Source organism: Acinonyx jubatus, chromosome E2, assembly GCF_027475565.1.
Source record: "Acinonyx jubatus isolate Ajub_Pintada_27869175 chromosome E2, VMU_Ajub_asm_v1.0, whole genome shotgun sequence".
Taxonomy (NCBI): Eukaryota; Metazoa; Chordata; class Mammalia; order Carnivora; family Felidae; genus Acinonyx; species Acinonyx jubatus.
Genome location: NC_069396.1, coordinates 46,157,659 through 46,183,988, shown reverse-complemented (window position 1 = coordinate 46,183,988; position 26,330 = coordinate 46,157,659). Strand labels below are relative to the sequence as shown.

Genomic DNA, 26,330 nt, shown 5'->3' with positions numbered 1-26,330 from the left:
GCCGCTCCCCGGACGTTGTGTGAAAGCCTGTATGCATCCGCGATGGTTGCCGGGAGTTGTAGTTCTCTGCCTGGTCTCTGCCCCTCCTGTTTCCGGTGCCGTCACGGGACAGAGCAGTCGGTGACAGCACCGAGGGCCCCCGCCCCGCGCCCATGGCCGAGCCGGACCGTGAGTCGGGGGCCCCGGTGGGAGGGTCGGGCCGCGCCGGGGCCTGGCTGAGGGCTGCAGGCCCCGGGGCCCGAGAATGGGCATGGTGGGGCTGGAGGTTGGGACTGCATGACGGAGAGTGGGATTGGGGGTACGGGAGGTCGTTGCCAAGTGATCCATCCTGCTAGATTGTTGGGTTTCTGGGTCGCGAGATTTTGAGGGTCCGTTTGCCACGTCCCCCAAGTTACTAACGATCGCCTGTTTCTCGCACCTTGGTTGCTGGGGACCCTCGTTGCTAAGGATTTAGATTGCCGCAGACCCGGTTGCTAAGGGTACCTGGTTGTTAGGGGGAACTGTAGGATGCTAGGGGACCCCTGGCGTCCCTCCCTATCTCTTCCCTCTAGTTCCTGCGTCCCCCCTAAACATACCATCCCCACTGCACCTCCCTTTCTAAATTCGTCTCTAGTCAGAGTATCTCTTCTTATCTCTTGTCTTTCTTTTCAAACTTCCCTCTGTTTGTAAACCTAACCCTCCCTAGATTCGCGCGCGCTCACACACACACACTCACTCACTCACTCACTCACTCACTCACTATTTCCTTCCTCACTTCTCCTAAGTCCTCATCCTGCCCTGTATGCCTTACTTTCTCCTCCCTCTCCTAAACCTTCCTGTCCCAGGCTCTTTGTCCCTCACTAACCACCTCTCCTGCCAGTACTGTCCACTGTAATATCTGCTTCCCCCTCCATCCCTTCCCTCCCTCTGCTCCATTTTTGCCACCACCTCCCACCCCAGTATAATTAGGTTGGTGGGTCTTCTTGCCCCCTGCCCTTCTGCTTTGAAGCCCTTCATTCCCCCTTAACTGTGCCCCGCACTGTAACCACGTCTGCTCCCCCTCCTCCCCCAGCCTCTGACCCTCTGGAGACCCAGGCAGGGAAGGTGCAGGAGGCTCAGGTGAGATTTGGGGAAGGGTGGAGGGAAGGAGAGAGATGCACTTGTTCCCGCACCCCACACTGGGGGGGGGGGGGAGGTGGCAGAGGGGAGACAGTTACCCCAGGGCCCTCAGCTCACTGCCCCAGTCCCTTGCCCCAACTCCCGGTTCAGCCTCCTGGGGAATGGTGGATTCTGGGAATTGTCAGAGAGGGGTGTGCCCCCTTAACTCCAGGCCTGCCCTCCCAAACTTTTCTCTTTCCTTGCCCCCTACCCCTGTCCTTTCTGAACTTCATTTATGCTGGGCATGGAAGAGACAGGTATCCAGTTTTGATCACAGAACTCACAGATCTCATGGACAAGTGACTAGAAAATGACCCTACAGGGTGATTCTGAAAGTAGCTCGAGGAAGAGTAAACTTTGTGGGGCCACAGGGATTCCAGCCAGTCCCTTCCCAGGAGGAATCCACAGGCTGGGCTAGGAGTCAGACTGAGATACAGACACATCACAGTGAGCGAAGAGTGACTTAGAATTTTCTTAGGCAGAGTGAGAAATGGCACTCCACGCAGAGGATACAGCTTGTGCAAAGACTGGGGGACACGAAGGGTGTAATGTGGTCAGCAGTCAGGTGGCTGGGAGTGGTTAGCTTGTTATATTCGAGGTTAGCATTTATTGAGTCCTTATTCCAGCCAGGTACTCTGCTCAGTGCTCTGTGTACATCATCTCATTTTGTCTTCCCAGAATCCCTGGGGGGAGCAAGGCCTATTGTGGCCATTTTACAGATGAGGAGTCCGAGGCAGAGCTGTTAAGTGACTTGTCCTCTGTCCCCCAGCTAGAAGAGCAGGGACTGCTTTGCAACCTACAGCACCTGGCACGTTGCCTTCCAGACACCTCAGGGAGAGGTAGACACGACACCTCACAGAGGCTTGAAGGCCCCACCAGCACCTCTGGCTCCCCCTTAGGCCAAGTGGCTCCCACACGCGGGGCAGGGCCCTCGAGTCCTTCCACAGAGCCTCACTGTCCGCTGCTGAAAGAATGCCAGACCACCCACAGACGCGAGATCACTGTTCAGATGTAGGGCAGCGCCGAAGCTGGAATGCTTAAAGCCCCTGACAGATGCGGGGCAGGGCCACGCTGAGGGGGTAAAAGCCTCCTGCCAGGCCAGGGCTTCTCCCTCGCCTGGCTCCTAGGGCTGAACCACTGTCACAGCAAAAGGTTTAATGTTCAAAAGGGATCCTCAGTCCCAGAAAGAGAGATCCGAGGATGTAAATTGCAGCATTGTCTGTGACAGGCCAAAACTGGAAACAGCCCAAATGGCTGTCAGCAGACGGGTTAAATGAAGTATAGTGCGTCCTTACAATGCAACACTATGTAGCTTTTTTAAAGGAGGAGCTGGATCTATAGTATATTGTTCTGCGGAAACCGCGAGGTGCAGCATCTTACTATGGTAGGACCCATTTCTGGAAAAATAGTGAGTTTTATAGGCAGAGAAAAAAATCCAGAGCGATCGCCATTCTGCTGTTAATAGTGGTTATATTGACCCGGGGTGGGTGAGGGAACTCGAGGCAAGCGCCTCAAGTCGTACATTGTCTAATGGCCAGAGTTTTTGCAAAGATTATGTAATCTTAGAAAGCAATAATAAAAAAAAAAAAATGTAAATACGTCTGGAAGGGCAGTTCCTATTCAACAAGGCTTGGAACCAGAGCAGAGAATGATGGGGGAGGGGCTGGTCGGAGGGGTTTTAAGCAGGAGAATGAGTTGGTCAGAACTGTGGTTTTTGCGAGGTCCATTGCAGGACCCAGCCCTGCGCACAGCAGGTATCCGTTCGTTCAGTGGTGGATGGTTCTGGAGCAACTGCCAGGGGCCAGACCCTGTTGTTGGTTGGTGCTGGGCATTCGGCGGTGAACACGAAAAGTCCCTGCCATCTTGGAGCTAACATCATGGCAGACTCCATACGCGGGGGTGATTGGACGGTTAGACTGGAGAAGCCAGTAAGAGGGGCCCTTGGAGCCGAGGGGGGGGTGGCCTGACACAGCCAGGCCATCACCCCGAGGGCCGTCGAGTAGATCGGAGGTGAAGGCTGAGGCTGGGAGCTCAGGGAGGAGGCCAGGACAGGGACCCCGGAGGGGGAACAGGCTGGGCCCAGGTGGAGCCCTGGGCAGGGGGACACATCATGGCAGGAGGGCAGGAGAAGGAAACAAAGACTCGGGGACAGAAGCCACACTGAGCTAGGACCTAGGAGGAAGAGCAGGTTCAGGAGAGATGCTAAGGCCAGTTTGGAACACAGTGGGAAAGAGAGGGCAGGGCTCACTTCAGGGAAGGCATCCAGGAGGCTGCGGGAACCCTGCATCCAGGGACAAAGAGGTAGCATCATCAATGCCCGGGCCAAGGCCATGAGGCAGCTAGCCCAGGAAAGGTGGAGAGAGGAAGTAGGGAAGGCGCAGGACAGAGTCTCAGACCCGCCATCTGGGGGCCTGATCGAGGGGAGGAGTATACAATGAGATGGATGTGTCAGAAAGGTGGTGTCCGGGGCTGCGAGCAGGAGAGCCCAGGGCCCCAGGGTGAGGACCAAGGCGCTTCCACTGGCATCATTCACAGGAGAGACTGGAGTGAGGAGGGCTGCAGGGGTGCCAGAACCCCGCAGGCTGCTGCTTGGAGCACCTCTCGTAGGTTAACCACTTCATCTCAGGTGGCCCTGCGAGGCAGTGCCCTTCGAGCTCCATTCCCGAGATACAGAGCGTCAGGCTCAGAACAGCCGAGAACGCACAGGCCGCTGCGCGCTCCTCGGGAGTAGGAGGACCAGGTTTCCAGCCCAGGCAGCCCACCCCAGAGCCCGCACGCCGGCCCCCCACCGCACCTCACTTCCTTGGGCCCACTCCCAGCCGGAGGCTTTTCCCCCAGACCCGGGTGCCACCCTCCCCTCTCCTCCCTCCCTCACCCCACTTCTGGGGCTTGCTCACCCCACCCCCACCCCTTCCAGGACTCAGATTCAGACACTGAAGGAGGAGCGGCTGGCGGAGAGGCCGAAAGTGAGTATCTTCCCCGGGAACGGGGTCCCGGGGGAGCCGGCTCGGGCAGGGATCCCATTTCTGCCCCTCGCCGCCACCGAAGGTGACGTTCAAAGTATGTCATAATGGGTGCGGAGCCAGCGCCCGAGGTCCCTGGTTGCGGGGGGGGGGGGGGGGGGGGATCCCGGGACGGGGCCCCTGAGCACCCCGACCGAACGCCCACCCTGCTGTTCTCTCTCTGCTTTTTGGCCAGTGGACTTCCTGAGGCATTTCTTCTCCCAGACGCTGGGCCTGGGCACCCAGAAGGAGCGGCTGCTGGACGAGCTGACCCTGGAAGGGGTGACCCGCTACATGCAGAGCGAGCGCTGTAAGACCCGGGCCTGCGTTGCCCCTGACTTACTTTTGCCCCGGCCACTTGAGCCATTCGCCAGTCACACCTTTTGTTGGCAAGTAACACGAGGAGCCCAACGCACACGGCTTATTACACCGGAAAGAGGGTGCCGCCCCTCTAACTAAAACCTAGCACTGAGCACTGCTGGATTCAGAGGCTTCCATGATGTCAGAAACCTTAATAACCCCGTCCGGGGTTCATGTTGAGGTAGAGGTGGCACCTGGCAGTCCCGAAGGCCAGGACTAGCCCCTCCCACCGAAGAGGGCATCTTTCTTCCAGTGGTTCGAGCAAAATGGTCCAGGCCAAAGAGCAGAGAGTGGCTCCAGTTGGGGCCACGTTGGGTCAGACTCCTATCCCGAAACCCATCTCCGTGTCTCTGATTGGCCAGACCCGGGTCACCCATCCATTGCTGATCGGCCGGGCCTGTTTGATAGAATGAAGGTGATGCCAATAGGAATACCTCGTAGGGTCCTTAGGGTGCCATAAATTCACAGAGATGGAAATGTCTGGAAGAGGGCCCGGAACAGAGCAAGATCCGCGGACCCTATGACAAGTATTACAGGAAGCGTGTTTCAGGGCTGGTACGTGGGTGCCTCTCTACTAGGTCACCGTGTCAGTGTCATGTATATTTCTCGCAAGTTGAGGTCACCAGAGTCTGGGAAACCGGGCCCTCGGCAGTCCTCAACTAGAACAATCGACCCTTTGAGGGTCCTGAACAGCCTTTTGTTGAGGACGTCTTCTCCCGTTTCCCTGTCCTCGGGCTGCTGCCTGCTCCCTGCTCGGGTGTCCAGGCTTCGTGCCCTGAGCCTCCCTCTCCCGGGGCAGGCCGGCCAGCCGTCTGCAGGGCTCCTCCTGGCCAGGGTGCGCCCCATGGAGAACACAGGCAATGGCCACAAAGCTTTTGTTCCTTCCGTCCTCCTGCACCTGGGTTTTAGGACAGTTGTCTATAAGGCCGCCTATGAGGGGCAACAGTAAAGGACAGCAGTTAACCGAGCCCTCACCATACGCCAGCAACCGAGCTAAGCACTTGATAGGCGCCCTGTCATTTGATCTTCACATTGTACCTGTGAGGTCATCACAAGGGTGATCTGGACAGAGCAGGAAGCAGAGGCCCAGAGAGGCCGTGACTGGCTGCAGGGTCACACAGCTGGCAAGAGGCAGTCAGGACTCGACCCCAGGCCCCCTGAATCCAGACCACGTGCTCCCTCCCGTGTGGCTCCAGCTGGCCCCAGCTGTGCCTGGCCCGAGAGCATCCCGGAGCGGAGGGCCTCATCACCCTTGCCGTCCTCTTTTGCACAGGACACACCGGAGGTAGCCGGTTCAGGGGCCTCACACTTGTGTCTGTCCATCAGCGATGGGCAGGTGCCGGGTACCGCGTGGCAGGGCTGTCCGCCGGCCAGCAGCTGACGAGGCGATAGGACTATTTCTGCACAGCCCCGAGTATTTTTGAAATGATTTAACTCCTACCGTGTCTTCCCATTTTCTTTTCTTTTTATAATTTTTTTTTAGTTTATTTATCTTGAGAGGGGGAGGAGCAGAGAGAGAGAGAGAGAGAGAGAATCCCAAGCAGGCTCCATGATGTCAGCACAGAGCCCAATGCAGGGCTTGATCTCACGAACACTGGAGATCATGACCTGAACCGAGATCAAGAGTCAGGCAATCAAGAGTCGGGCGCTCATCTGACTGAGCCGCCTAGGCCCCCCTTCCTATCTACTTTTCTGAAAGCTGGGGGAAATGGCGGAACAAAGTGCCTACATGTGTACAAATCCTGGGTCTCACGAAGTACAATTGACTCAAAAGAATAACAGAAACACGTATATAGTGTTTGCTCAGTGCCGGGCACTGCTCTAAGCTTTACACGAATGAATTCATTCTCTCGACGGCCCCGTGAAGTCAGTACTGTAAGGATGCCCATTTTACAGAGCAGGAAGCTGAAGCCCAGAGGGGAGATCTGAACTAAGACACCTCCCTCCTCGCCGGTGAGCCGGAAAGAATGTGTATGATATGCTAGAAATAGATGGTCATCCAAGACTGTGTCCAAACGGTGAGGCGTGGGGGCGCCGGGGTGGCTCAGTTGGTTAAGTGTCCAACTTCGGCTCAGGTCATGATCTCACGGTTCGCGGGTTGGAGCCCCCCATCGGGCTCTGTGCAGACAGCTCAGAGCCTGGAGCCTGCTTCGGATTCTGTGTCTCCCCTGCTCTCTGCCCCTCCCCCGCTTGTGTTTTCTCTTTCTCAAAAACAAACAAACAGTTAAGGGGGAAAAAAAGGTGAGGTGTGGCCAGAGGTTTTTTTACAATAAGCCGTAGCTCTTCGCCAGGACACCTGTGCCCCCCAGCCTTCTCACTAAGATCTCGTGCACTTTCTCTAGAACTAGTCAGAAGGAGAAACTTCCCTCCGAGTGGCCTTTTCTCGAATCTAAGTTGGCATCATTTCAACCCGTAGATTCCTTGTCCCCATGCTGGCTCTTTCTTCAGTTGACTGTGTGACCCTTGCTCTCCCTGAGCCCTGGTTTCCTCATCTGTATAATGGGCGCGTTAACTCCCCCTGCCTCGAGGTGATTGGGAAGGCCATCCATGCATCTGAAATGTTGGCCCCAGGGCCTGACACTGAGTAAACAGTCTTGGGGGCTAGGACGTTGTCATTGGGGGGCTGAGCACACTCACATGATGCATAAACTCCTTTCCTCCAGGTCGCAGGGTCATCTGTTTGGTGGGAGCTGGGATCTCCACGTGTAAGTGCCTCCCTTCCCCCAGTAGCCATTCCCACGTTGGGGGGGCCCCCCTTTCAGAGGCTGGGGGAGCCACGTCTGGGCCCTTGACAGAGGAGGATGTGGTATAGATGGGGCCGAGGTCCCTGACCCATCGCTCCCTGCCCCTCCTCCCCCAGCCGCAGGCATCCCTGACTTCCGCTCCCCATCCACGGGCCTCTACGCCAACCTGGAGAAATACCGTCTTCCCTACCCAGAGGCCATCTTTGAGATTGGCTACTTCAAGGTGTGTGTTGCCGGGGAGGAACGTCTGTAATGGTGGGGGGAAGGGATCCCCTGACCGCAGGGCTCAGCGCACCATCAGGATTCCGGTTCTCTCTCCCACAGAAACATCCAGAGCCCTTCTTTGCTCTTGCCAAGGAACTCTACCCTGGACAGTTCAAGGTGAGCTCTCTTTTCCCTGGTGGACAGGAAAGCTTGGGGGAACAGCAAGGCATGGGAAGGCTTCCCCTGGGGCCTCTCAGACAAATGTCGCATGGGCTCTAGGCTGCCTGGGTCCAACTCCTGGTCGCTCACTTCCTGCCCTTGTGACCTTGAGCCTCAGTTTTCTCATCTGTAAAATGAAGCTGATGATAGCCTATGAAACCTCTTGGAAGGCTTACCTGAATTAACAGTACACGTAAGACCCCAGACGGGAGCCAGGCCGATTGTGTACGGATCCCAACTCTGCACCTGTGCGATCTGGCAAGCTGTGCCTCCGTTTCCTCGTCTGTGAAATGGGGCTGGTGGCAGTCCGTGCCCCCCCCCGCCCCCCCCACCCCCCCCCACCCCCCCCCCCCCCCCCCCCCCCGCCCAGACCGACGTGTGATGGTTCCATGAGGCGAAACAGCCAGAGCGCCTAGAACAGTTCCTGGCTCATGCCGAACGTGCTGTGTCATTATCACGATGTTCCCATTGCTCCCCCGCAGCCGACCGTCTGTCACTACTTCATCCGCCTGCTGAAGGAGAAAGGGCTGCTTCTGCGCTGCTACACGCAGGTAGGCGGCCGTGGGCGTCCCTGGGAGGAGGGCTGGCCGGGTGGTCCTGGAGCCTCAGTGCCCCGCCCCCTGGCCCGCAGTGCGTCCCTTACCCCCTCTCAGCCTCGGTTTCCCCTTCTGCGAAGCAGAGGCCAGGGCGGCTTCACCCTTCGGGTCCGTGGTGGCGCGACAGCGAGCTCCTCTGCGAGCCATCCCGTGCGCAGTGAGACAGGACCTCACGTCTGGGGGCTGCCACGGGCACTGTAGACCTCGTGTTTGGTTAGGGGTTTCCGCACCCGGCCGCGGAGTGACTCGGTCTAACCGGATCTGTGCATTATGACCGTTTTCCAACTGCTGGACACGGAGCCGTTAGGAAGGGGCACCTTTGAATAATGTGCCCTAAGGCGTTGTACGTGCCACGGGCCATGGCTCACGCGTGTCAGGTGCTTAGCCGAGGCCTCGCCCTGTGGTTCTCTGGCAAGGACGGCTCACCTTGTTGGCTTCTGGACTAGTCAGCAAGACGTTTTGGGGGTCTCGCGCCCCTAACGGTAAAAACTGCGCCTCTACCTTCGTTTTATGAATACGTGTTTTACGAGTGCCTGTGAACACGCATTGAAGTGACTCGATGTGGGGCTCCTGGGTGGCTCAGGCGGGTAAGCATCCGACTTTGGCTTAGGTCATGATCTCCCAGCTCGTGGGGTTGAGCCCTGCGTCCAGCCCTGCGTCGGGCTCGGTGCTGAGGCCTGCTTTAGATTCTGTGTCTCCCTCTCTCTCTGTCCCTCCCCGGTCTGCTTTCCCTCCGTCTCTCTCTTTCAAAAATAAAGACATTAAGACAATTATTTTTAATCCATTACGTAATGTAGCAGTGATATCACGCTCTACGTGAGACCTCAGAACCCAAAATCATAAAAGAGAGAGAGAATACCTGAGTGTGAACGGGAGTCCTAATACTTCTCCCCGCACCTGGCTGCGTGGAGCCTGCAGCCCGCGAGGCTGCCACCAGGGGGAGGATGAATTTTTAAGTCCAGATTTCTCAGATGGGGTCAGGCGCTCCTGCCTAGCTGCCCAGGGCTGGTGGTGGCAGCCGGGGAAGGGACAGCCGCCTCCTTCCAGGAGGACACCCCCCCCCCCCCCCCGGCTCAGCAAAAACCCGACCTCTCTTCCCAGAGTCAGTTTTATCCACGGGACGTGGCTCAGACATGATACAAAATGCTCACTCGAAGCCCAGTGCCTTCCGGGCACGATTGCCTGAAATCTGCAGCACGGCCCTCGCGGTCCTCTTCCGCCCCGAGTGTTTACAGAGCACAGGCCCCGTGCCAGGCCCTGCTGGCAGCGACATCCCCGCCCCCCCAGAGCTGCTCATCTCATGTGGGGAGAGAGACACTGGGCAAGATGGATAAGGAGGACATCTTGTCAACAAGGTGTCAGGGAAGGCCTCACTGAGAAGGGGCAAAGACCTGGAGGGGAGAGTGTGTTCCAGCCGAAGGGAACAGCCAGGGCAAAGGTCCTGAGGTGAGACCGTATTCGGCGTGTTCGAGACGCTGGATCTGAATGAGCAGAGAGGACGGCAGTAGAGAATGGAGGAGGCGAGCTCAGTGAGGCAACAGGGACAGACCGCGGGGTATCTGGGGGCCGCAGGAAGGGCTTTGCCCTTTACGCCGCTGAGTAGGACGGTGCCGCAGGACAGGGGACGCGACCTGAGCCAGGTGTCCCTCCGGCTGCATATAGGGGACAGACCAGGGAGGAGGCTGCTGCGACGGTCCAAGCAGGAGAATATGGAGGCTGGCCCAGGGTGGGGGCCAAGGAGGGGAGAAGTGTGCGGGTTACCAATCTGTTTTGAAGGTGGAGCCGGCAGGCCGCCCTGAGCGCTCACTGCCCGGCTGTGCCTGAGGCAGAACCCCGTGAGCCCTCCCTGGGAAGCAAGCGGACTGCAGGCTGTGTGTGCGTGGAAACCGGCATAAATCCGTGCCAGGGTCCGGGGAAGGCGCGGGCGGTTGTCCCCTGCTCGCGGTATTTCGTGCACGGATTTAACTGCACCTGCCGCTCCAGAAGGGCCTATTACAGAAAACAGATAAACGTGGAGAACCATGTTCCCCCCTCATGTGTCACGAAACCGTTCTTTGCCTTTCACACTTGTCACCCTCTCCGTCAACCTCGGCTGCTTTTTGAGTCACTGACCCAGTTTTCTGGAACGCATTGTCTTCACTTCTTTCTGAATTGCGATGACACAGCGCTTTTGGAGCTCCGCACGACGCTATTTTTATCTCAAGATACAAGTATCCGTTCAAACATGACAACGCTCGCCCTGTTGGCTCAAGCCACTGTGAGCGCCACAGCAAGGCAGCTTCTGGTCCTTTAAATATATACGTGGCACCTACACTCCACACAGGGCTTGTACTTGGCTTTCTTTAGCTTCTTGTGTGGAAGACCCTTCCATAGCCACTTCTTTCTTTTCTCTCTTTCTCTTTCTTTCTTTCTTTCTTTCTTTCTTTCTTTCTTTCTTTCTTTCTTTCTCTTTCTTCCTTTCTTTTTCTTCTTCCTTTCTTTTTCTCTGTTTGTTTGTTTGTTTCTTTCTTTCTATTTTATTTTCAAGTAATCTCTACACCCAGCGTGAGAACTCGAACTCACAACCCCGAGATCAAGATTTGCACGCTCCACCAGCTGAACCAGCCAGGCGCCCCAGCTTTTTCAAAGCTGCCATTGCCTTCGTGTCCATCAGGGGGGACACGGTGTTTTGAAACAAAAAGTGAGCCAAAGTTTAAAAAGCAAGAGATTCCAGATGAAAATCCAGACTTCAGAGGCGCCTGCGTGGCTCAGTCGGTTAAGCGTCCGACTTCGGCTCGGGTCACGATCTCACGGTTCGTGGGCTCGAGCCCCGTGTCGGGCTCTACGCTGGCAGTGTGGAGCCTGCTTGGGATTCTCTCTCTCCCTCTCTCTGCCCCTCCTCTGCTCCCTCTCTCTCTCTCAAAAAAAAAAATTCCATACGTAGGCAAACAAATAGACACATTCATATATAGTTTTCCCATAGCCTTTGTTCTTCTGTGCCTTTTAACATCTTGGAGAGATCATTTGAATATCGGAACATACAGGTCAGCCTCGTTGTTTTCTTGTTTGTGGTTTCTCTATCAAAAGTGGCCTGAGAGAATAACAGAGGCATTTAAGTAGTTCTTTTACAGGCCCTTTATTTGCACGCACACTGCTGGCTCACGAGCGAGCGAGGCAGTAGACTGAGTCAAGTAACAAAGGGAAAACTATTAGCAGGGGGAGGGGACAGGCTGCAGAGAGTCTGGGAACAGTGGCTCTTGTCTGTGCATTTGGGGAACAGGCTGATCGCTGGCAGGGAGCAGAGAGAGTGGCTGGGGCCGTCTGCCCTTGAAAGAGAATCCTTTTGGCTGCTCGCGGAGTCTCAGCTGCGGGCCGCACGTGACCGGCCGTCTCTGTGTGGCGTCTGCGGGTGTGCTGTGTCACCACCTGCCTCTACAGCATTCCTTGCGGGCAAACAAAAGCTGCTCCCAAGGGGCTGCGTGCTCGAGGCAAAATGAGAGCACATATGTCTCTGTGGAAGAGAAGAATAGCCTTGCTTGATCTGACACGGAGAATACCTGCATCTTAAAAGAACGCAAGTTAATATGACATCTCCGAAACAGCCCCCGGCGAGAAAGCCGACTGCTAAGTAGGAAGACGGTGATGGCAAAGAACCAAATAAACCCTCCTGATTCCTTTATGTTGCTGCTTGACCAGGCCTGCCACATACAGCTGTGCAGGTTGCGCACTGCACAAGGATGCCACATGTGAAGGGTTCTATTTACAACGGAGGCATTGTAGGTTTGTATGTTGGTTTCGACAAATTTCTGGCAGGTGGCACTAACGCTGTGCGGCCCTGACAAAACAAATTTCCGGAAAGACGTTAGGAGAGGTGTCTGAGTGTGCAGAAGAACCCCATGCGGGCTGACGGTGGCCGTGGGCCTGGGCTCACAGACAGAGGAGTTTGGGCCCCACCTTGAGTCATCTGCGACTTCGACACTTTCAGTGGCACTACCGGGGCGGCCGGAGGAGTTTACGGGCACACCCCGCGCCTTGCGGGCTTCTGGCAACGCCCCGCTCCGCCTGCTGCCCCGGAGGGATGTGTCTCCTTGCTGAGCCTCTTCCCGCTGCCTCCTCTCCCTGCAGAACATAGACACCCTGGAGCGGGTGGCGGGGCTGGAGCCCGAGGACCTGGTGGAGGCCCACGGCACCTTCTACACGTCACACTGCACCAGCGCCCTCTGCCGACGGGAGTACACGCTAAGCTGGATGAAAGGTGAGGCGCCCCGGGCTCTCCTCGAGGGCAGGCCCCCTGCCGAGCAGCCACCGCCGGGGCCTCCATGCCCCCCCCCACCCCCGGGCACCCGTTCTGTCCTGCTCCGTGGCTCTTCTTAGCAGACAGTGGCCGCCCCCCAAGATGGGAGGGGACAGCGGGGTTTCATCGCTCCCAGCGCCAGCTCACAACCAGGCTATAACGGAAGCGAGCTCCGGACCGAATTCAGCCACCCGCCCAGATGCGCGTTGGCACAGAGGCCCCCCGTTGGTCTGTTCTCTGCGGTCATGACACCCTCGCTCTTTGCCCTTTGAGGGGCTCTGATCTGACCGTACACGAGGGGCTCCTGGAGGCAAACGCAGCTACATTCTGCAAAGAGCAGAACCGTCTGATAGAACTTTCTGAGAGTGAGAGGAGGGAAATATTCCCGATCTGCGCTCTCCAGTATGGCAGCCAAGGTGACCGCGGAACTGAATTTTTCATCTTTCTTGTCGTTTTTATGAGTTGAGACGTTAAAAGCCAGGGCCGCGACCACCACGTTCAACAGCCCTGTGCTAGAGGCACAGGACCCGATAGCCCGTGAGTCGGATTCGGGCAAGCAGATTCCATGGAGTGTGAGGCTCGGTCAGGGATGAAGGCGGAGGGCTGGCCCTAGAGGCGCAGGCTACGGGGCTTGCTAAAGTCTGAGTCCCTGTTCGGGGAAGGGCAGCGTGTCAAAAAAAAAAAGGGGGGGGGGTGGCAAAAAATTCGGCCAGTCCACATTTCTCAAATGCCAGTGAGAGCCTTTGCCTGACATCCATTGTGCGGCTGAGAAGTCACGCATTTCACCCAGGGAAAGCCATTTGTGACACTCTTTATGCTGGTTTCACAAAGCCCCTGGTGTCCGTGTGAGACGGGACAGCTGCAGCATTTGTAGCAGGGCCTCCGGAGTGTGGCCTTTCTGCTAAAATGCCAGCTGACCGCCCCTGGGGCGAGGATTCTTGAATAGCTCCGGCGGGCGGGGGGCGACGCACGCGACCCTGTCCCGTGTCGCTGGCGGCAGTGGCCCACGCGCCACCGCACAATCTCCTGCTGTCAGTGCCGACATCCCTCAGAAAATGACAGGCAGTAAAACAGTGCTCTGTCAATACATGTCGAAGGAAGGAACCAATAGTGGGACGAATCAGCTAGGGCTCTGTGGATTGCCTGTGACAGCGTGTCCCAGCGCGTCCCAGCGTCCTTAATCAATAAGCAGTAAGGAGCGTGGTTGTCATAAGGCTGGTGGGTGTGTGTGTGTGTGTGTGTGTGTGTGTGTGTGTGTGGAGGTGTCTGTCACAGAGCCAGGGGACCGGAAGCAGCTGGGCCTAAGGAAGTGTCCCCACCCCAGGGTCATCTGCATATTCCTGCCTCTCTGGCACCAGGCCTGGGACGCACTAGGCCTCTCACCCAGGAGAAAATAGGGCTCCCCTCCCAGACCCACCCGGAGAGCTTTTTCGCCCAGGTGGGGGTGGGGGGGCTCCTTTGCCCCTTCTGAGGACAAGTTTCTGCTCGTTCATCTGTTCTTGTGTTTATTCTTAATTCAATAGCTGTAGCCTGGTGCCCGGAGACACCCCAGGAATCCTGGGGTTGGGGGAGGTGGGGGTGGCTGTCTAAGAGGGGAGCAGGGCAGACACCCCGGAGGCCCCCCAGGGCCTGGGGCGTGTTTGCTGACCATGAAGGAGGCAGGCAGGCTGCAGCCCCACACCCCGGGGCCCGGAGTGGCTCACGTCGTCCTCTCCCTTCCCCTCCCCCACGCCCAGAGAAGATCTTCTCCGAGGTGACTCCCAAGTGTGAGAAATGTCACAGCGTGGTGAAGCCTGGTGAGACCGGCCCCCCCCCCGCCCCCGCCCCCGCCACGAGCCCCGTCCACCCCACCCCTGGCCACCCTCTGTCCCTGACCAGTGCCCTGAATCTGCCCCCACGGAGAAGGGGTTCCATAGCCCCTGCCCCCGCTGCCCTCAGGTCTGCCTCCTGCTCCTGCCTGTTTTCTCTCTCTCTCTGTCTCTCTCTCTCGATATGCCTGTCTCTGCCTCCCGTTTCACCTTCTCTTTCTGTGTCTGTGTCCGTGTGTCCATCCAATTCTGCCTCAGACATCGTGTTCTTCGGTGAGAACCTCCCGGCGAGGTTCTTCTCCTGCATGCAGTCAGTAAGTGCCCCACCCCCGGCCCGCCCCACGCTCCCCGCTCCCCCGAAGCAGGGGCAGCCGGTCAGTGCCCGGGGGCAGGTGGCTTCCCCAACTAGCTGCGGGTGGGCAAGCAGGGGGAGGTGGCGCAGTCTCAGTCGGTTGAGCCTCGGGAACCCTCACCGGCCCCCCCCTTCGTAGGACTTCCTGAAGGTGGACCTTCTCCTCATCATGGGCACCTCGCTGCAGGTGCAGCCCTTTGCATCCCTCATCGGCAAGTAGGTTGGGAGTGGGGACCGTGGGGGGGCCTCTGGGGACGGGGAGGAGCCGGGACAGGTCCTTACCACTCGGCTCGCCACCCCCCAGGGCACCCCTGTCTACCCCGCGCCTGCTCATCAACAAGGAGAAGACCGGGCAGGTGAGTTGGCTCTTATTGGAGCCCCCCCTCTCTCCCCTCCCCCTCCCCACCCGGGTCCCACTTTCCCTTTCGCTGCCTTCCTGGAGACCTGGGACCCCTCAGCTCAGGCCAGGGATTCCAGAACCCGGAGGGTCAGAGGTCAGGCCACCTCAACTCAGAGATTCTACAGGCCCCTGGGTCGCTCAGGACTCTTCTGAACCAAGTGACAGACCCCAACTCAGAGCAACCCGAGCCAGAACAGGAGCTCTGTGCCTCCTGCAAGTGAAGAGTCAGGGCGAGTTGGTCGGGAGGCGCCCCCTCCCTCTTTTGGCTCTTTTCCTGAGGTGGCCTCCCTCCCTCATCCCTGGGGAGGGCTGCTTCCTCCAACAGGCCAAACATTCCATGTGCCAGATGCTGTCCTAAGCACTTTCCTTTTTGTATTTATTTTTATCTTTAAAAATTTTATCTTCGGGCGCCTGGGTGGCCCAGTCGGTTATGCGTCTGACTTCGGCTCAGGTCCATGATCTCATGGTTTGTGAGTTCGAGCCCTGAGTCGGGCTCTGTGCTGACAGCTCGGAGCCTGGAGTCTGCTTCGGATTCTGTGTCTCCCTCTCTCTGCCCCTCCCCTACTCACACTCTGTCTTTCTCTGTCTCTCAAAAGTAAATGTAAAAACAAAATTTTTTTAAAATTTTTATCTTAAGCCGGCTCCACACCCAACATGGGGCTTGAACTCATGACCCTGAGATTAAGAGTTGTGTGCTCTAGGGGTGCCTGGGTGCCTCAGTCGGTTAAGCGTCCGACTTCAGCTCAGGTCATGATCTCACGGTTCCTGGGTTTGAGCCCCACGTCCGCTCTATGCTGACAGAGCCTGGCTCAGAGCCGGCTCAGAGCCTGGAGCCTGTTTCAGATTCTGTGTCTCCCTCTCTCCCTGCCGCTCCCCTGCTTGTGCTCTATCTCTCCTTCAAAAATAAATAAACATCAAAAAATAAAAAAATAAAAGACAGTTGCGTGCTCTACCGACTGAGCCAGCCAGACGCCCCCTAAGTACTTTCTAAGTATTAACCCGCCGACGGTCCAGGGCTAGGAGTGGTTTGGTAGTTGCCCCTACTCTACAGATAAGGAAACTGAGGTTCAGAGAGGCCAAGTCACTTGAACAAAGTCACAGAGCAGGGAACAAACCCAGGCCACCTGGCTCTAGCGTCTGTGCTCTGAGCTCCCCACCCGCCCCCACAGACTGACCCTTTCCTGGGGATGATGATGGGCCTGGGAGGAGGCATGGACTTCGACTCCAAGAAGGCCTATCGGTGAGTCCTGGGCCTGTGAGGGTCAGGGCCAAGGTGAGAGGGAGGGTGTGAAGATACACGGACTGGGAAGAGCGGGCAGGGCCCTGGGACAAGCCTGGGAGCTCTGACTGTCCCACCCACAGGGACGTGGCCTGGCTGGGTGACTGTGACCAGGGCTGCCTGGCCCTTGCTGACCTCCTTGGATGGAAGGTAAGGAGTTGGGCCACCTTGGCCCACCCTGAGCCCAGTCCCTAGTCCCCTGCCCCGCAGGTTCTCTGACCCCAGGATGCACGGTGACCTCTGACCTCGGTGAACTTTGCCCCCCGCAGGAGGAGCTGGAGGACCTCGTCCGGAAGGAGCATGCCAGCATAGATGCCCAGCAGGCGGGGTCGGGGAGCCCTAACCCCAACCCTTCAACTTCGCCCAGGAAGTCCCCACCTCCTGCCAAGGAGGAGGCCAGAACCTCGGAGGGAGAGAAACCCCAGTGACAGCCACGTCCCCCGGGGAAGGATGCCCAGCAAATCTGGGACAGCAGAGCCCCAGCCAGCCCTGGCCCCCTCTAACTTGCAGCTCTCATCTGGGGAGCTCAGAACCTCGTCCCAGTCTCTTAACCACTTCCTCTCAAAACTGGGTTCCCAGCCCCCTGACCCTGGCAGATCTCTAACACCTCCCAGGGGCCGAGGCCTGGGCAGCCCGGCTGTAACAGCCCGCGGTCTCTAACCACCCGCAGGGCCGAGGGTCAACCTCCCCTCATCTCTAACTGCTCCCCGGGCCAGGGCCGCCTCTAAACTCCTAACTATTCCGCCCCGGGCCCCAGGGCTCCCAGGGCTCCCCATGCCCTCCACTGCTCCTCGGGGCCTGTGGCCAAGTAGGGCCAGTCCAACCTACCCTGGGCGGGCCCCTCAAACATCACTCCCACTCAGTGGGGGGAGCTGAGCCTGAAGGCCTCCCTGGTCTGTGCCTCCGACGCCCGAAGCGGGTGCCGGTCCCCTTCCCTTGGGACCCACTTCCCATGCGGGGAGGGGCAGATAATGTTGCTTATTGGAGACAAATTAAAAACAGAAACAACTAACGATCAGCTCTCCAGCCTCCCAGTTCCTTTCTGCGGGCACACGGGGAAGCAGCCGGAGGGCGGGCGGCAGGGAGACTAGAACACCTGCAGGCTCTTATGAGAAACAGCAGAGGGTGTTGACGGGACTCCGGGGCCTGCGACAGCCCCGTGGCTCTTCCCCGTGGGCCCCCAGATGGCCAGAGTCCCTTCCTCCAAAGCCTGGTCACCTAAGGTCTGAGCCCCCAAAAGAGGGGAAGGTTGGTTTCAGATACCCCCCCAGCCCCGCCTCTTCCCCCACCCGCTCAGCTTCCTCTCTCTGTGAGGAACACTTTCACTTCCTGCTACTCCAGGCCTCCCCTCGAAGAACAGGTAGGGGTCCCCAGGGACCGAGCAGCTGGCGTTGTCACCCCCCACTGCCTCCCTTCGGTCACCTCCCCATGCTGCCCTGGCCAGCGCCACCGGCCTCCTCCCCGTCCTCCCCCTCCCCCTCCCCGTCCTCCTCCTCCTCCTCCGCGTCTTCTCCTCTGTGGGACCCAGGCGAGCATCTGCCTCCCTGCCCCTACCCCTCCTGTCTGCTCTCCCCTGGACTGAGCACCTGCTCACTGTCCCCACCCTTCCCCAAACCCTGGGTTTCTGGTCAGCAAGCTATTTGTTACCCGCCTCCTATACCACCCCAAGCAAGAATGGAAGCCCCTGAGAGCAGGGGCCCGTCCTGTCTATCACCTTCCCCCCGGGGCTAGCACCTCAGTCTGGGCCTGTACTTCTTAAGTGTTTGTTGGGCGCACAGATGAATGGCCGCAGATGTCTCACTCCTGGGACTGCCGCAGGGAAAATATTCAAAAATGCCCACCTTGAGTCATAACCCACCGTAGCTAGGATTGTGTATTGGCTTTAAGAGTTGAGGCCCAGGGGCTCCTGGGTGGCTGTCGGTTGAGCGTCCGACTTCGGCTCAGGTCATGACCTCACGGTCCGTGAGTTTGAGCCCCGCGTCGGGCTCTGTGCTGACAGCTCAGAGCCTGGAGTCTGCTTCGGATTCTACGTTTCCCTCTCTCTCTGCCCATTCCCCGCTCATGCCCTGTCTCTCTCTGTCTCAAAAATAAAATAAAACATTAAAAAAAATTATAAAAAAAAAAAAAAAGAGTTGAGGCCTGATAGGGGCACCTGGCTGGCCCAGCCATAGAGCATACGACTCTTGATCTCAGGGCTGTGAGTTCAAACCCCATGTTGGGCATGGAGCCCACTTAAAAAATCTTAAAAAAAAAATTTTTTTTAAACATTTATTCATTTTTCAGAGATGGAGAGAGACAGAGCATGAGTAGGGGAGGGGCAGAGATACAGAGAGACACAGAATCCGAAGCAGGCTCTGGGCTCTGAGTTGTCAGCACAGAGCCCCATGCGGGGCTCGAATCCATGGACCATGAGATCATGACCCGAGCCGAAGTTGGACGCTTAACCGACTGAGCCACCCAGGCGCCCAGAAAAAAACCTTTTTTAAAAATTAAGAGTTGAGGTCCAGTGGATAGAGGGGACAGATGTGTCACAAAGCAAAAAGCAAAGTGGTTACAATAAAATCTAGGTAGTGAGTACATGGATGTTCCCTGTAAAATTCTCTCCTTTTTTCTGAACGTTTGGAAACTTTCACAGTAGAATGTTGGTGGGGGCGGGAATATCCAAGAGCCCTTCTGTGGTCTGGGAAGGGAGGAAGAGAGGACGTCTGTAACATGATGGCACGTTTACAGAGTGCCTACCATGGGCGGAGCACTTGTCCAGACACGGGGTTGTTACTCAACTGGTCCGCGTCTGTATTATGGCAGCACCGGTTGTCAAAATCTGAAGTGTTCCTGTACCACTTGGTAAATAGCTGTTGGTTTGGGTCCTCCCCTTGTCCCCTCCCCACCAGGACACACGGGCCTTCCTTCTGGGATCCCCACATCTCCTCACCATCCAGCCGCTAAAGAACTGACACCTGGCACAGCGAGGGGCTTTGGGCCCATTCTGATCGGTCAGGGTCTCTGCTACATCGTGAATATTACCCCTGGATTGGAGCAGCCTTGAACTTTACCTTCCTCCCTGCCAGAGGCCAGACCATGGCTTGCTGGCCTCCCGCATCCTGAGGATGGCCCAGCCGGAGGACAAGGCCTCTGCAGGCCTCATCGACGGAGAGAGGTGAGAGCTGCGGGGGCTGGGGTCTCCAACTCCTGCCCCCGGATTCAGAAGGCCCTTCCAGCCATCCAATGCCCACACCCCCATAGGACCCTGAATCTCATCTTGCCCCTGGGCTGCCCCTTGCCCCCTGCACCTTGGACCCCACCTTAGTGTCCAACTGCCCACCTCTAACCTCTGGTCTCCTGGACCCTGCACGTCCCAGGATGGTTCCACCACAGGTGAATGGAGCAGGTGAGACCCCCTTAGGGGTCCTTGGGACCCCAGAGCCACTCCTTCGCCTGCAGAGGACACGGGGGGTGTGGCAGATCCCAGAGCTGGCTACTCAGGATGCGGGAGCCCTTCTTGAGCTGTGGCCACCGGGGGTGAGTACTCACAGCCGGGGACCCTCTCTGACCCTCCCCATGACACCGTGGGTCAGTCAGGACTCCGTTGCTTGATGGTGACAAACAGCACAAGCCGCGAAAACCAAAAAAGGCCACTTACTGAAAAGTAAGTGGGCTGAAAACCCCGGAAGAAAGGGAATTTCAGCAATGTCTGGATCCTGAGCATTAGACGACTTATAAAGTTCTCTTCATCCCATGTCTTGGCTTGGCTTAAACATTTTTTTTTAACGTTTACTTATTTCTGAGACAGAGAGAGAGCATGAGTGGAGGAGGGGCAGAGAGAGCCGTCAGCGCAGAGGCCGACGCGGGGCTCGAACTCACAAACCGTGAGATCGTGACCCGAGCCGAAGTCGGTCGCTCAACCAACTGAGCCACCCAGGCACCCCTTGGCTTTGCTTTAAACTGTGCGGAAAGCCGACCGTTTGGGGTTTCGAGGAACAAACACTCGATCCACACAGTAGCTTAGGCAAATAGGCACTGCTCTTTGTACCAGAAAGGCAGCTGCAGGCTCTAGTTTAGCAGCTCGGGGACATCAAGGCCAGCTTTTGCAATTCTCTTGTACTTCCTCCGTGGTTGCCCAGTGGCTGCCCCGGGTCCAAGCACGTGTGTGAGCTCCAGGCAGGAGGAAGACGAGAAAGGAAGCGCAGGTTAAAAGAAACAGGAAAACCAAAAGCCTTCACAATTGATTCAAAACATATGGAGGGGGGCCCCGGGTAGCAATACATTGTTTAAAGCTCCCCTAGGGGTTATAAAACCCGAGGTGAGAAACACCACCTACATCATTATCCATCTTCTACGGCTGGGCAGATGAGGCCCTCACAACCCTGCAGTTCTGCAAGGGACAGGGAACGGATTAGGATAAGGCAGCTAGGGCCTATACCGCTTCCTTCTCAAGGGGGCTCCCTCCTTGTGGTGGCAGAGATGGCTGTCCCCAGCTCAGGGCCACATCTCACAAGCTTAGCAATCCCAGTGTGAAAAGAGTCCTTGTGCCGAAGACCTCCAGCAAAAACCTCGTGGAAGATTTCCATTGGCTGGGCCTGATTCACATGCCCATCTCTGAACCAATCACAGTGGTTAGAAAGCACTGTCATCCTATTGGCTAGGTCAGGTCACAGACCACCCCTAGGGCTTGGACAGAGTTAGTCCCACCCACGGGCACTAAGGGAGGAAGTGGGTTTCTCTAAAGGAAATTTGGCCAGTGGAACCCAACATAAGGGAAATGGGATGCTGGGCAGGCAAAAGTAACAGACATCGGCACAAATCCTCTCCAAGATGACCTTTGCCTCCACCCCCACCCCCGAACCAGAGTTTCCTGGTCACAGGACACAACTCCAGCCAGGTCCTGGTGTTGAGGACAGGAGCTTCACCAGGAGAAGTCTGCACCTACCAGATCCAGAAGCTTCCTGGAGGTAAGGAGCCTACTCCTGAGTTTCCAGTCCACAGCAAATTTGGTGAGCTTTGCTTCCAAAATAATCTCCCAAATCCTATTTGGTGGCATAAGTGGGATGCAAGCCTAAAGACACAGGAAAAGATGGGGACTTCAAGGGGTAGAAATTTCCCTGTGTTGAAGGGCTGTTGGGGGACTGCAGAACTGAGGAAGAGAGAGTCCCAGGGAAGATGAGGCTGCCACCCTTCAACTTTTCTTCCTTGCCCTTTGTTGCCCCCAACCCTCAGGTGTTTCTCTGGAATACTCTAACCTCTGTATGCCGGACCTGCCCCATCTCCTGGCTTTCCTATCAGCCAGCAGGTACAGGTTACTCGTCAAAAGGGCTAAGGGGGATCCAACTCTAAGGCATCCCCCCCACTGCAGCTCCCCATTATCTTTTCTCAGGGATGTTTTGCCCAGAACACTGCTCTTGCCCCCTCCCACTCTAAGACCAGGAGACCAACAAACAGGTGAGAGGCCACCTTCCAGCCTCCTTGGTCCAGAAGGATGGCACTTCAGGAACCAGACTTCTGTGTTTGAGGGAAGATAGAATGGGGGTCTGAGAGAGCTGTGGGAGGCTCGACTCCTGGGCCTGAGTGACAAGGGACCAGGGACGAAGCCTCAGCTCCTTCGGTAATGAGGCTGGGAATTAATTCTCCTGGTACCCTGAAGGAACCAGGCCTGGCGCCTGGGACATCTGGGACACCTCGGTTGTGCTGGCTCCCAGGTCTTCCACAGACCGGCGGCGTCCAACTCAACATCTCGGAGAAGGTGCTCCCCGTGGTGAACAAGCTGTACCTGGAGACCCACGGAGGGTGGGGTTTGGAGCAGATCACCACAGAGACACCTCCAGGGACTGCAGAAAGCCACAGTTCAGGTTAGCTGGGTGGGGCAGGGCCCTGGGCCCTTGAAGGATGAGGGAGCTATTGCCGCTGTTCTGCGGGACCCGACCCTCTCCTCACATCCAGCCCCCAGGAACCCTGCCCCTCACCGGGTCTCCTGGGTCGAAGGCCCGCTCAGCCCAGAAGGATACCATCCTGGGCCAACCCTAGCCAGCCTGGTGGAGGAGAAAGAGAAGGAGGACGAGGACGAGGACAGCTACACAGATGAAGAGAAAGGACCTGACGATGTTCTCACCCATCACATCCAGGCTCTGGCCAGGGCCCGGAGCAACTACGTGGGCAGGCAGTTCCAGGGCCTTCGAGCCCGCCTCACCTCAAATGCTGGAGGGCCCCACAGGCCCGGGGACCCAGCCACAGAGCTGCTTCAGGATGTGCGGCACCTCCTTACCGACCTCCAGGATCACTTGTCAAAGGACCCCGACGTCAGGGCTGTCTTCGGGAGCCGGGGACCTGGGGTCCCCCAGAAGGAGGAGGATCTTGGTAATAAGGAGGACTGGGAAGGAATTTATGGCCAATGCCCCGACCCACTCGGGTTCTCGTTTGCCATCTCCGGGCCTTACGTGTGTGTTTCAACGTCTTTCTCTCCATCCGTGTGCACCTGTTTGCTTTTCCACTCACGTGCTTTTCCCTCCCTACGGGAACATCTCTCACATGGGCGACAGCCATACTCCACACCCAGGCTCCCTCTTGCACACGTGTTCCCACCCATGTCTACACTTGTGGGCGGCCAGAAGCCAGGGAGGGCTGGGGGGCGGGGGGGGCTGGAGGGTACGGTCAAGTGGAGCGAGAGGGTGGACGTGGGTCAGCCTGGCGGCCCTTCGCTCACCGACCTCAACCCCTCACAGGCGCCGCGTTGGAGGCCGCCCTGTGCCGGGCGGTGCTGGAGCCCCTGAAGCCCGCCCTGTGGACGCGACTCCGGACGCTGCGAGCCCGGGAGCTGCGGCGACTGCGGCAGCGACAAACAGCCCTGCGGGCGGGGGCGGGGCCTGAGGGGCAGGGCCCCGCCCCCGCCCTGCGGAGCCGCATCCACGCGCGCCTGGAGCACCTCCACGCCGCCTGCGCCCCACGCCGCAAGGTGGCGCTGCTGCTGGAGGTGTGCAGTGACGTTTACGCGGGCCTGGCTCAGGGCGAGGACCAAGGTAAAGAAGGTTTACCCGCGTCTACCCGGATGTGCGGTGGCTGGAGGATTGGGGAGGCGCGGTGGGAGGCGCCAGTGTGCACGTCGAGGGGAGAGGGTGACCCGCTCTAGCAGGGGGCGCCTACGCGGGCCTGGGGATCCGCCGAGAGGCGTTTGCCGGCCCAGCGAGGTGGAAGGGCAGCCCGCACGCGTGTTCTGGGGATCGGACGGAGGGGTCTGCACGCCCGCCATCCACCTCGGAGCCCGTCCTGCTCCGCCAGAGCCCCTGGGGGCCGACGCCTTCCTGCCCGCGCTGACGGAAGAACTGATCTGGAGTCCGCACATTGGGGAGACGCAGCTGGACGTGGAGTTTCTTATGGAGCTCTTGGATCCGGACGAGCTGCGGGGAGAAGGTGAGCCCCCACCCCGGAACGCCGGGACCCCACAGGGGGCGCCCTGGGGCCAAACAGCCTCGCCCTACAGCAAGGGTTAAACTGCAGGGGGACCTCGGCCACCAGCGTAGCCCGAGAGCTGCGCTGACCACCCCTTCCTGCCCCTAGCCGGGTACTACCTGACCACGTGGTTTGGGGCGCTGCACCACATTGCTCACTACCAGCCCGATGTGGGCCGCGCACCCCAGGGGCTCAGCTCTGAGGCCCGCGCCTCCCTGCGCCAGTGGCACAGCCGGCGAACGCTGCACAGACAGGACAGACAGGACCGCGGAGCCCAGGTGATCGCCCCTCCGGACTGCGGGTGGAGGGGACCGCTGGACCCACTGTCCTTCTGACCCAGGCTCCTGCCTCTCCCCACAGGTCCAACTGCCCTTTGAGGAGCCATGGGCAAGAGACACTGTGCCCAGAGACGGACTATGATAAGGGGTCCCACATCCTCCTGTTCCTCAGGCAAGATTCGGGAGGCGCCGATTTCTGACCCCTGTTGGTTTAGGTGCCAGGAGGCCGCGAGGTTCCCCGGAACAGACCCACCTCTGGGCCTTTGCGTTGGCTACTCCATTCTCTAGTATTTACATCGCTCCGTCCCTCCGTTCCTTCAGGTCTTTAGGTGGCTGTCACCTTCTCGGGGAGGCTCTCCCAGACACCCTGTGTAAAATTGCACCTCCTCTGGCTTGACCCTCCCTGCGGCAGGCAGAATAATGCCCCCCCCCCAAGACATCCACCTCCTGATCCCCCAAATCTGTGAATATGTTACCTTACATGGTCAAAGGGACCTGACATATGTGACCAAATGAATGATCTTGACATGGGGAGATTATTCTGGATCATCCTGGTGGACCGGTAACATCACAGGAGTCCTCTTAGGAGGGAGGTGGGAGGGTCAGAGTCAGAGAAGGAGATGTGATTTTGTAAGCAGAGGTCAGAGTGATGTGGCCAGGAGCCAAAGACTTGTCTAGAAGCTGAAAAAGGCAGGGAATGGATTTCCCCCTGGAACCTCCAGAAAGAATTCGGCCTTTGATTTAGGCCCTAAGACCCGTTTTGGACTTCTGACCTTTAGAACTGCAAGATAATACATTTGGGGTTTTTTGAGCCACTACATTTGTGGTAATTTGTTACAGCAGCAACAGGAAGCTGATATACTCTCTTACCCCAATCTTTATTTTTCTTCCATAGAAATGATCACTTCCTAACATACCATAAAATGTACATATTTATTGTGTTAATTGTCCATAGGCTCCCGTCCCTTAGAACAGCACAGCACCATCCAAGAGAAATACAATGCAAGCTAGGTATGCAATTCTAAATATTCTAGTAGCTACATTACAGAAAAGTAAAAACTCAAGTGAAATTAACTTTAATAACCTATTGGATTTAACTCAGTGTATCCCAAAGGTTATCACTCGTAACATGTGATCAATATCCAAAAATTAGGGGCTCCTGGCTGGCTCAGTCAGAGGAGCGTGTGACTCTTGATCTCAGGGTCGTGGGCTCGAGCCCCACGTTAGGTGTAGAGATTACTTAAAAATTAAAATAATATATTGGGATGCCTGGGTGACTCAGTCGGTTAAACGTCCAGCTTTGGCTCAGGTCATGATCTCACCGTCCATGAGTTTGAGCCCCGAGTCAGGCTCTGTGCTGACAGCTCAGAGCCTGGAGCCTGCTTCAGATTCCGTGTCTCCCTCTCTCTCTGCCCTTCCCCTGCTCACGCTCTGTCTCTCTCTAAAAAATAAACATTAAAAAATTTTTTTTGAATAAAAAAAAATCTTTAAAAAAATATATCCAAAAATTATCGTGCTATTTAACATTCTTTTTGTGTGCGTGCTAAATATTCAAACTCAGTGTGTACTTTTTTAATGTTTTTCTTTTTTTTTTCTTTCTTTGGTTTTTGAAGGAGAGAGAGTGTGCAAGCAGAGGGGCAGAGGGAGAGGGAAAGACTCTCAAGCAGGTTCCACGCCCTCCCACCATAGAGTCTGAGGTGGGGTTCGATCTCACGACCACGAGATCGTGACCTGAGCCAAAATCAAGAGTCAGATGCTTAAATGAACCACCCAAGTGCCCCTCCAGTGTGTGTTTTACACTTCAGCACATCTCCGTTGGGACCAGTCACATTTCAAGTGCTCAATAGCCACACGGGGCTGAGAGCTACCATTTTGGGCAGTGTGGCCTTAGACTGCCTTAGGGAGGCTAGGGATCTCTGTCTTGTTCACAGCTGTATTCTCCGTGCCTAGACAAATGCCTGGCACACAGTAGGTGTGCAGTAAATACAGAGTTTCTGTGGTACACTGAAAATGACTCCCCAAAAGACACCCATGTCCTAACCTCTGGAATCCATGAGTGTTACCTACTTGGAACAGGGTCTTTGCAGATTTTTTAAAAATTATTTTTAATGCTTACTTATTGTCAAGCGAGAAAGAGAGTCAGAGCATGAGTGGGAGAGGGGCAGAGAGAGGGAGACACAGAATCCGAAGCAGGCTCCAGGCTCTGAGCTGTCAGCACAGAGCTGAACGCAGGGGCTCGAA

The 26,330-nt window shown here is 57.1% G+C and overlaps 2 protein-coding genes and 1 long non-coding RNA gene across 15 annotated transcripts; 2 read left to right on the top strand and 1 right to left on the bottom strand.

Annotated features, from left to right (window-relative positions):
- Positions 1 to 27: 27 nt before the first annotated feature.
- SIRT2 (sirtuin 2) lies at positions 28 to 17,392 on the top strand. 9 transcript variants are annotated; one of them, XM_053211105.1, is made up of 18 exons: positions 138 to 168; positions 1,052 to 1,115; positions 3,689 to 3,740; positions 4,055 to 4,103; positions 4,336 to 4,449; positions 7,163 to 7,204; positions 7,360 to 7,466; positions 7,568 to 7,624; positions 8,149 to 8,217; positions 12,367 to 12,496; positions 12,998 to 13,072; positions 14,272 to 14,331; positions 14,602 to 14,657; positions 14,835 to 14,911; positions 15,000 to 15,051; positions 16,265 to 16,335; positions 16,458 to 16,524; positions 16,644 to 17,392. In XM_053211105.1, the coding sequence occupies exons 1-18, from the start codon at positions 153 to 155 to the stop codon at positions 16,800 to 16,802; spliced, it is 1,317 nt and encodes a 438-aa protein (XP_053067080.1). In that variant the 5' UTR covers positions 138 to 152; the 3' UTR covers positions 16,803 to 17,392. The 9 variants fall into 9 exon arrangements, with proteins under 9 accessions (XP_026900349.2, XP_026900350.2, XP_026900351.2 ...); XM_027044548.2 differs by lacking the exon at positions 1,052 to 1,115 and having other exon boundaries at positions 28 to 172; positions 3,676 to 3,740; XM_027044551.2 differs by lacking the exon at positions 3,689 to 3,740 and having other exon boundaries at positions 57 to 168; positions 1,052 to 1,098.
- Positions 17,393 to 17,533: 141 nt separating this feature from the next.
- RINL (Ras and Rab interactor like) lies at positions 17,534 to 24,521 on the top strand. Of its 3 annotated transcripts, none has more exons than XM_053211103.1 (12): positions 17,534 to 17,734; positions 19,443 to 19,531; positions 19,734 to 19,893; positions 21,221 to 21,323; positions 21,589 to 21,661; positions 21,746 to 21,810; positions 22,068 to 22,217; positions 22,309 to 22,722; positions 23,088 to 23,381; positions 23,641 to 23,772; positions 23,920 to 24,089; positions 24,172 to 24,521. In XM_053211103.1, the coding sequence occupies exons 2-12, from the start codon at positions 19,482 to 19,484 to the stop codon at positions 24,229 to 24,231; spliced, it is 1,671 nt and encodes a 556-aa protein (XP_053067078.1). In that variant the 5' UTR covers positions 17,534 to 17,734; positions 19,443 to 19,481; the 3' UTR covers positions 24,232 to 24,521. The 3 variants fall into 3 exon arrangements, with proteins under 3 accessions (XP_053067078.1, XP_026900348.1, XP_053067077.1); XM_027044547.2 differs by having other exon boundaries at positions 19,266 to 19,531; XM_053211102.1 differs by lacking the exon at positions 17,534 to 17,734 and adding an exon at positions 17,818 to 19,218.
- Positions 20,377 to 23,244, bottom strand: LOC113595283 (uncharacterized). 3 transcript variants are annotated; one of them, XR_008293815.1, is made up of 3 exons: positions 23,073 to 23,244; positions 21,302 to 22,196; positions 20,377 to 20,746 (listed from the first exon to the last, which is right to left on the bottom strand). It is a non-coding gene; the product is annotated as an uncharacterized LOC113595283 (long non-coding RNA). The 3 variants fall into 3 exon arrangements; XR_003415773.2 differs by lacking the exon at positions 23,073 to 23,244 and having other exon boundaries at positions 21,302 to 21,427; positions 22,047 to 22,185; XR_008293816.1 differs by lacking the exon at positions 23,073 to 23,244 and having other exon boundaries at positions 20,377 to 20,526; positions 20,693 to 20,746; positions 21,302 to 22,071.
- Positions 24,522 to 26,330: the final 1,809 nt, after the last annotated feature.

Coding starts and splice junctions, on each gene's coding strand:
- SIRT2 (XM_027044548.2), top strand. CDS start 43: ATGGTTGCCGGGAGTTGTAGTTCTCTGCCTGGTCTCTGCCCCTCCTGT. Junction 4,104..4,335: donor GGCTGGCGGAGAGGCCGAAA/GTGAGTATCTTC, acceptor CTTTTTGGCCAG/TGGACTTCCTGAGGCATTTC. Junction 7,205..7,359: donor GGGAGCTGGGATCTCCACGT/GTAAGTGCCTCC, acceptor CTCCTCCCCCAG/CCGCAGGCATCCCTGACTTC.
- RINL (XM_053211102.1), top strand. CDS start 19,087: ATGATGGCACGTTTACAGAGTGCCTACCATGGGCGGAGCACTTGTCCA. Junction 23,382..23,640: donor GGCTCAGGGCGAGGACCAAG/GTAAAGAAGGTT, acceptor CTGCTCCGCCAG/AGCCCCTGGGGGCCGACGCC. Junction 24,090..24,171: donor GACAGGACCGCGGAGCCCAG/GTGATCGCCCCT, acceptor CTCTCCCCACAG/GTCCAACTGCCCTTTGAGGA.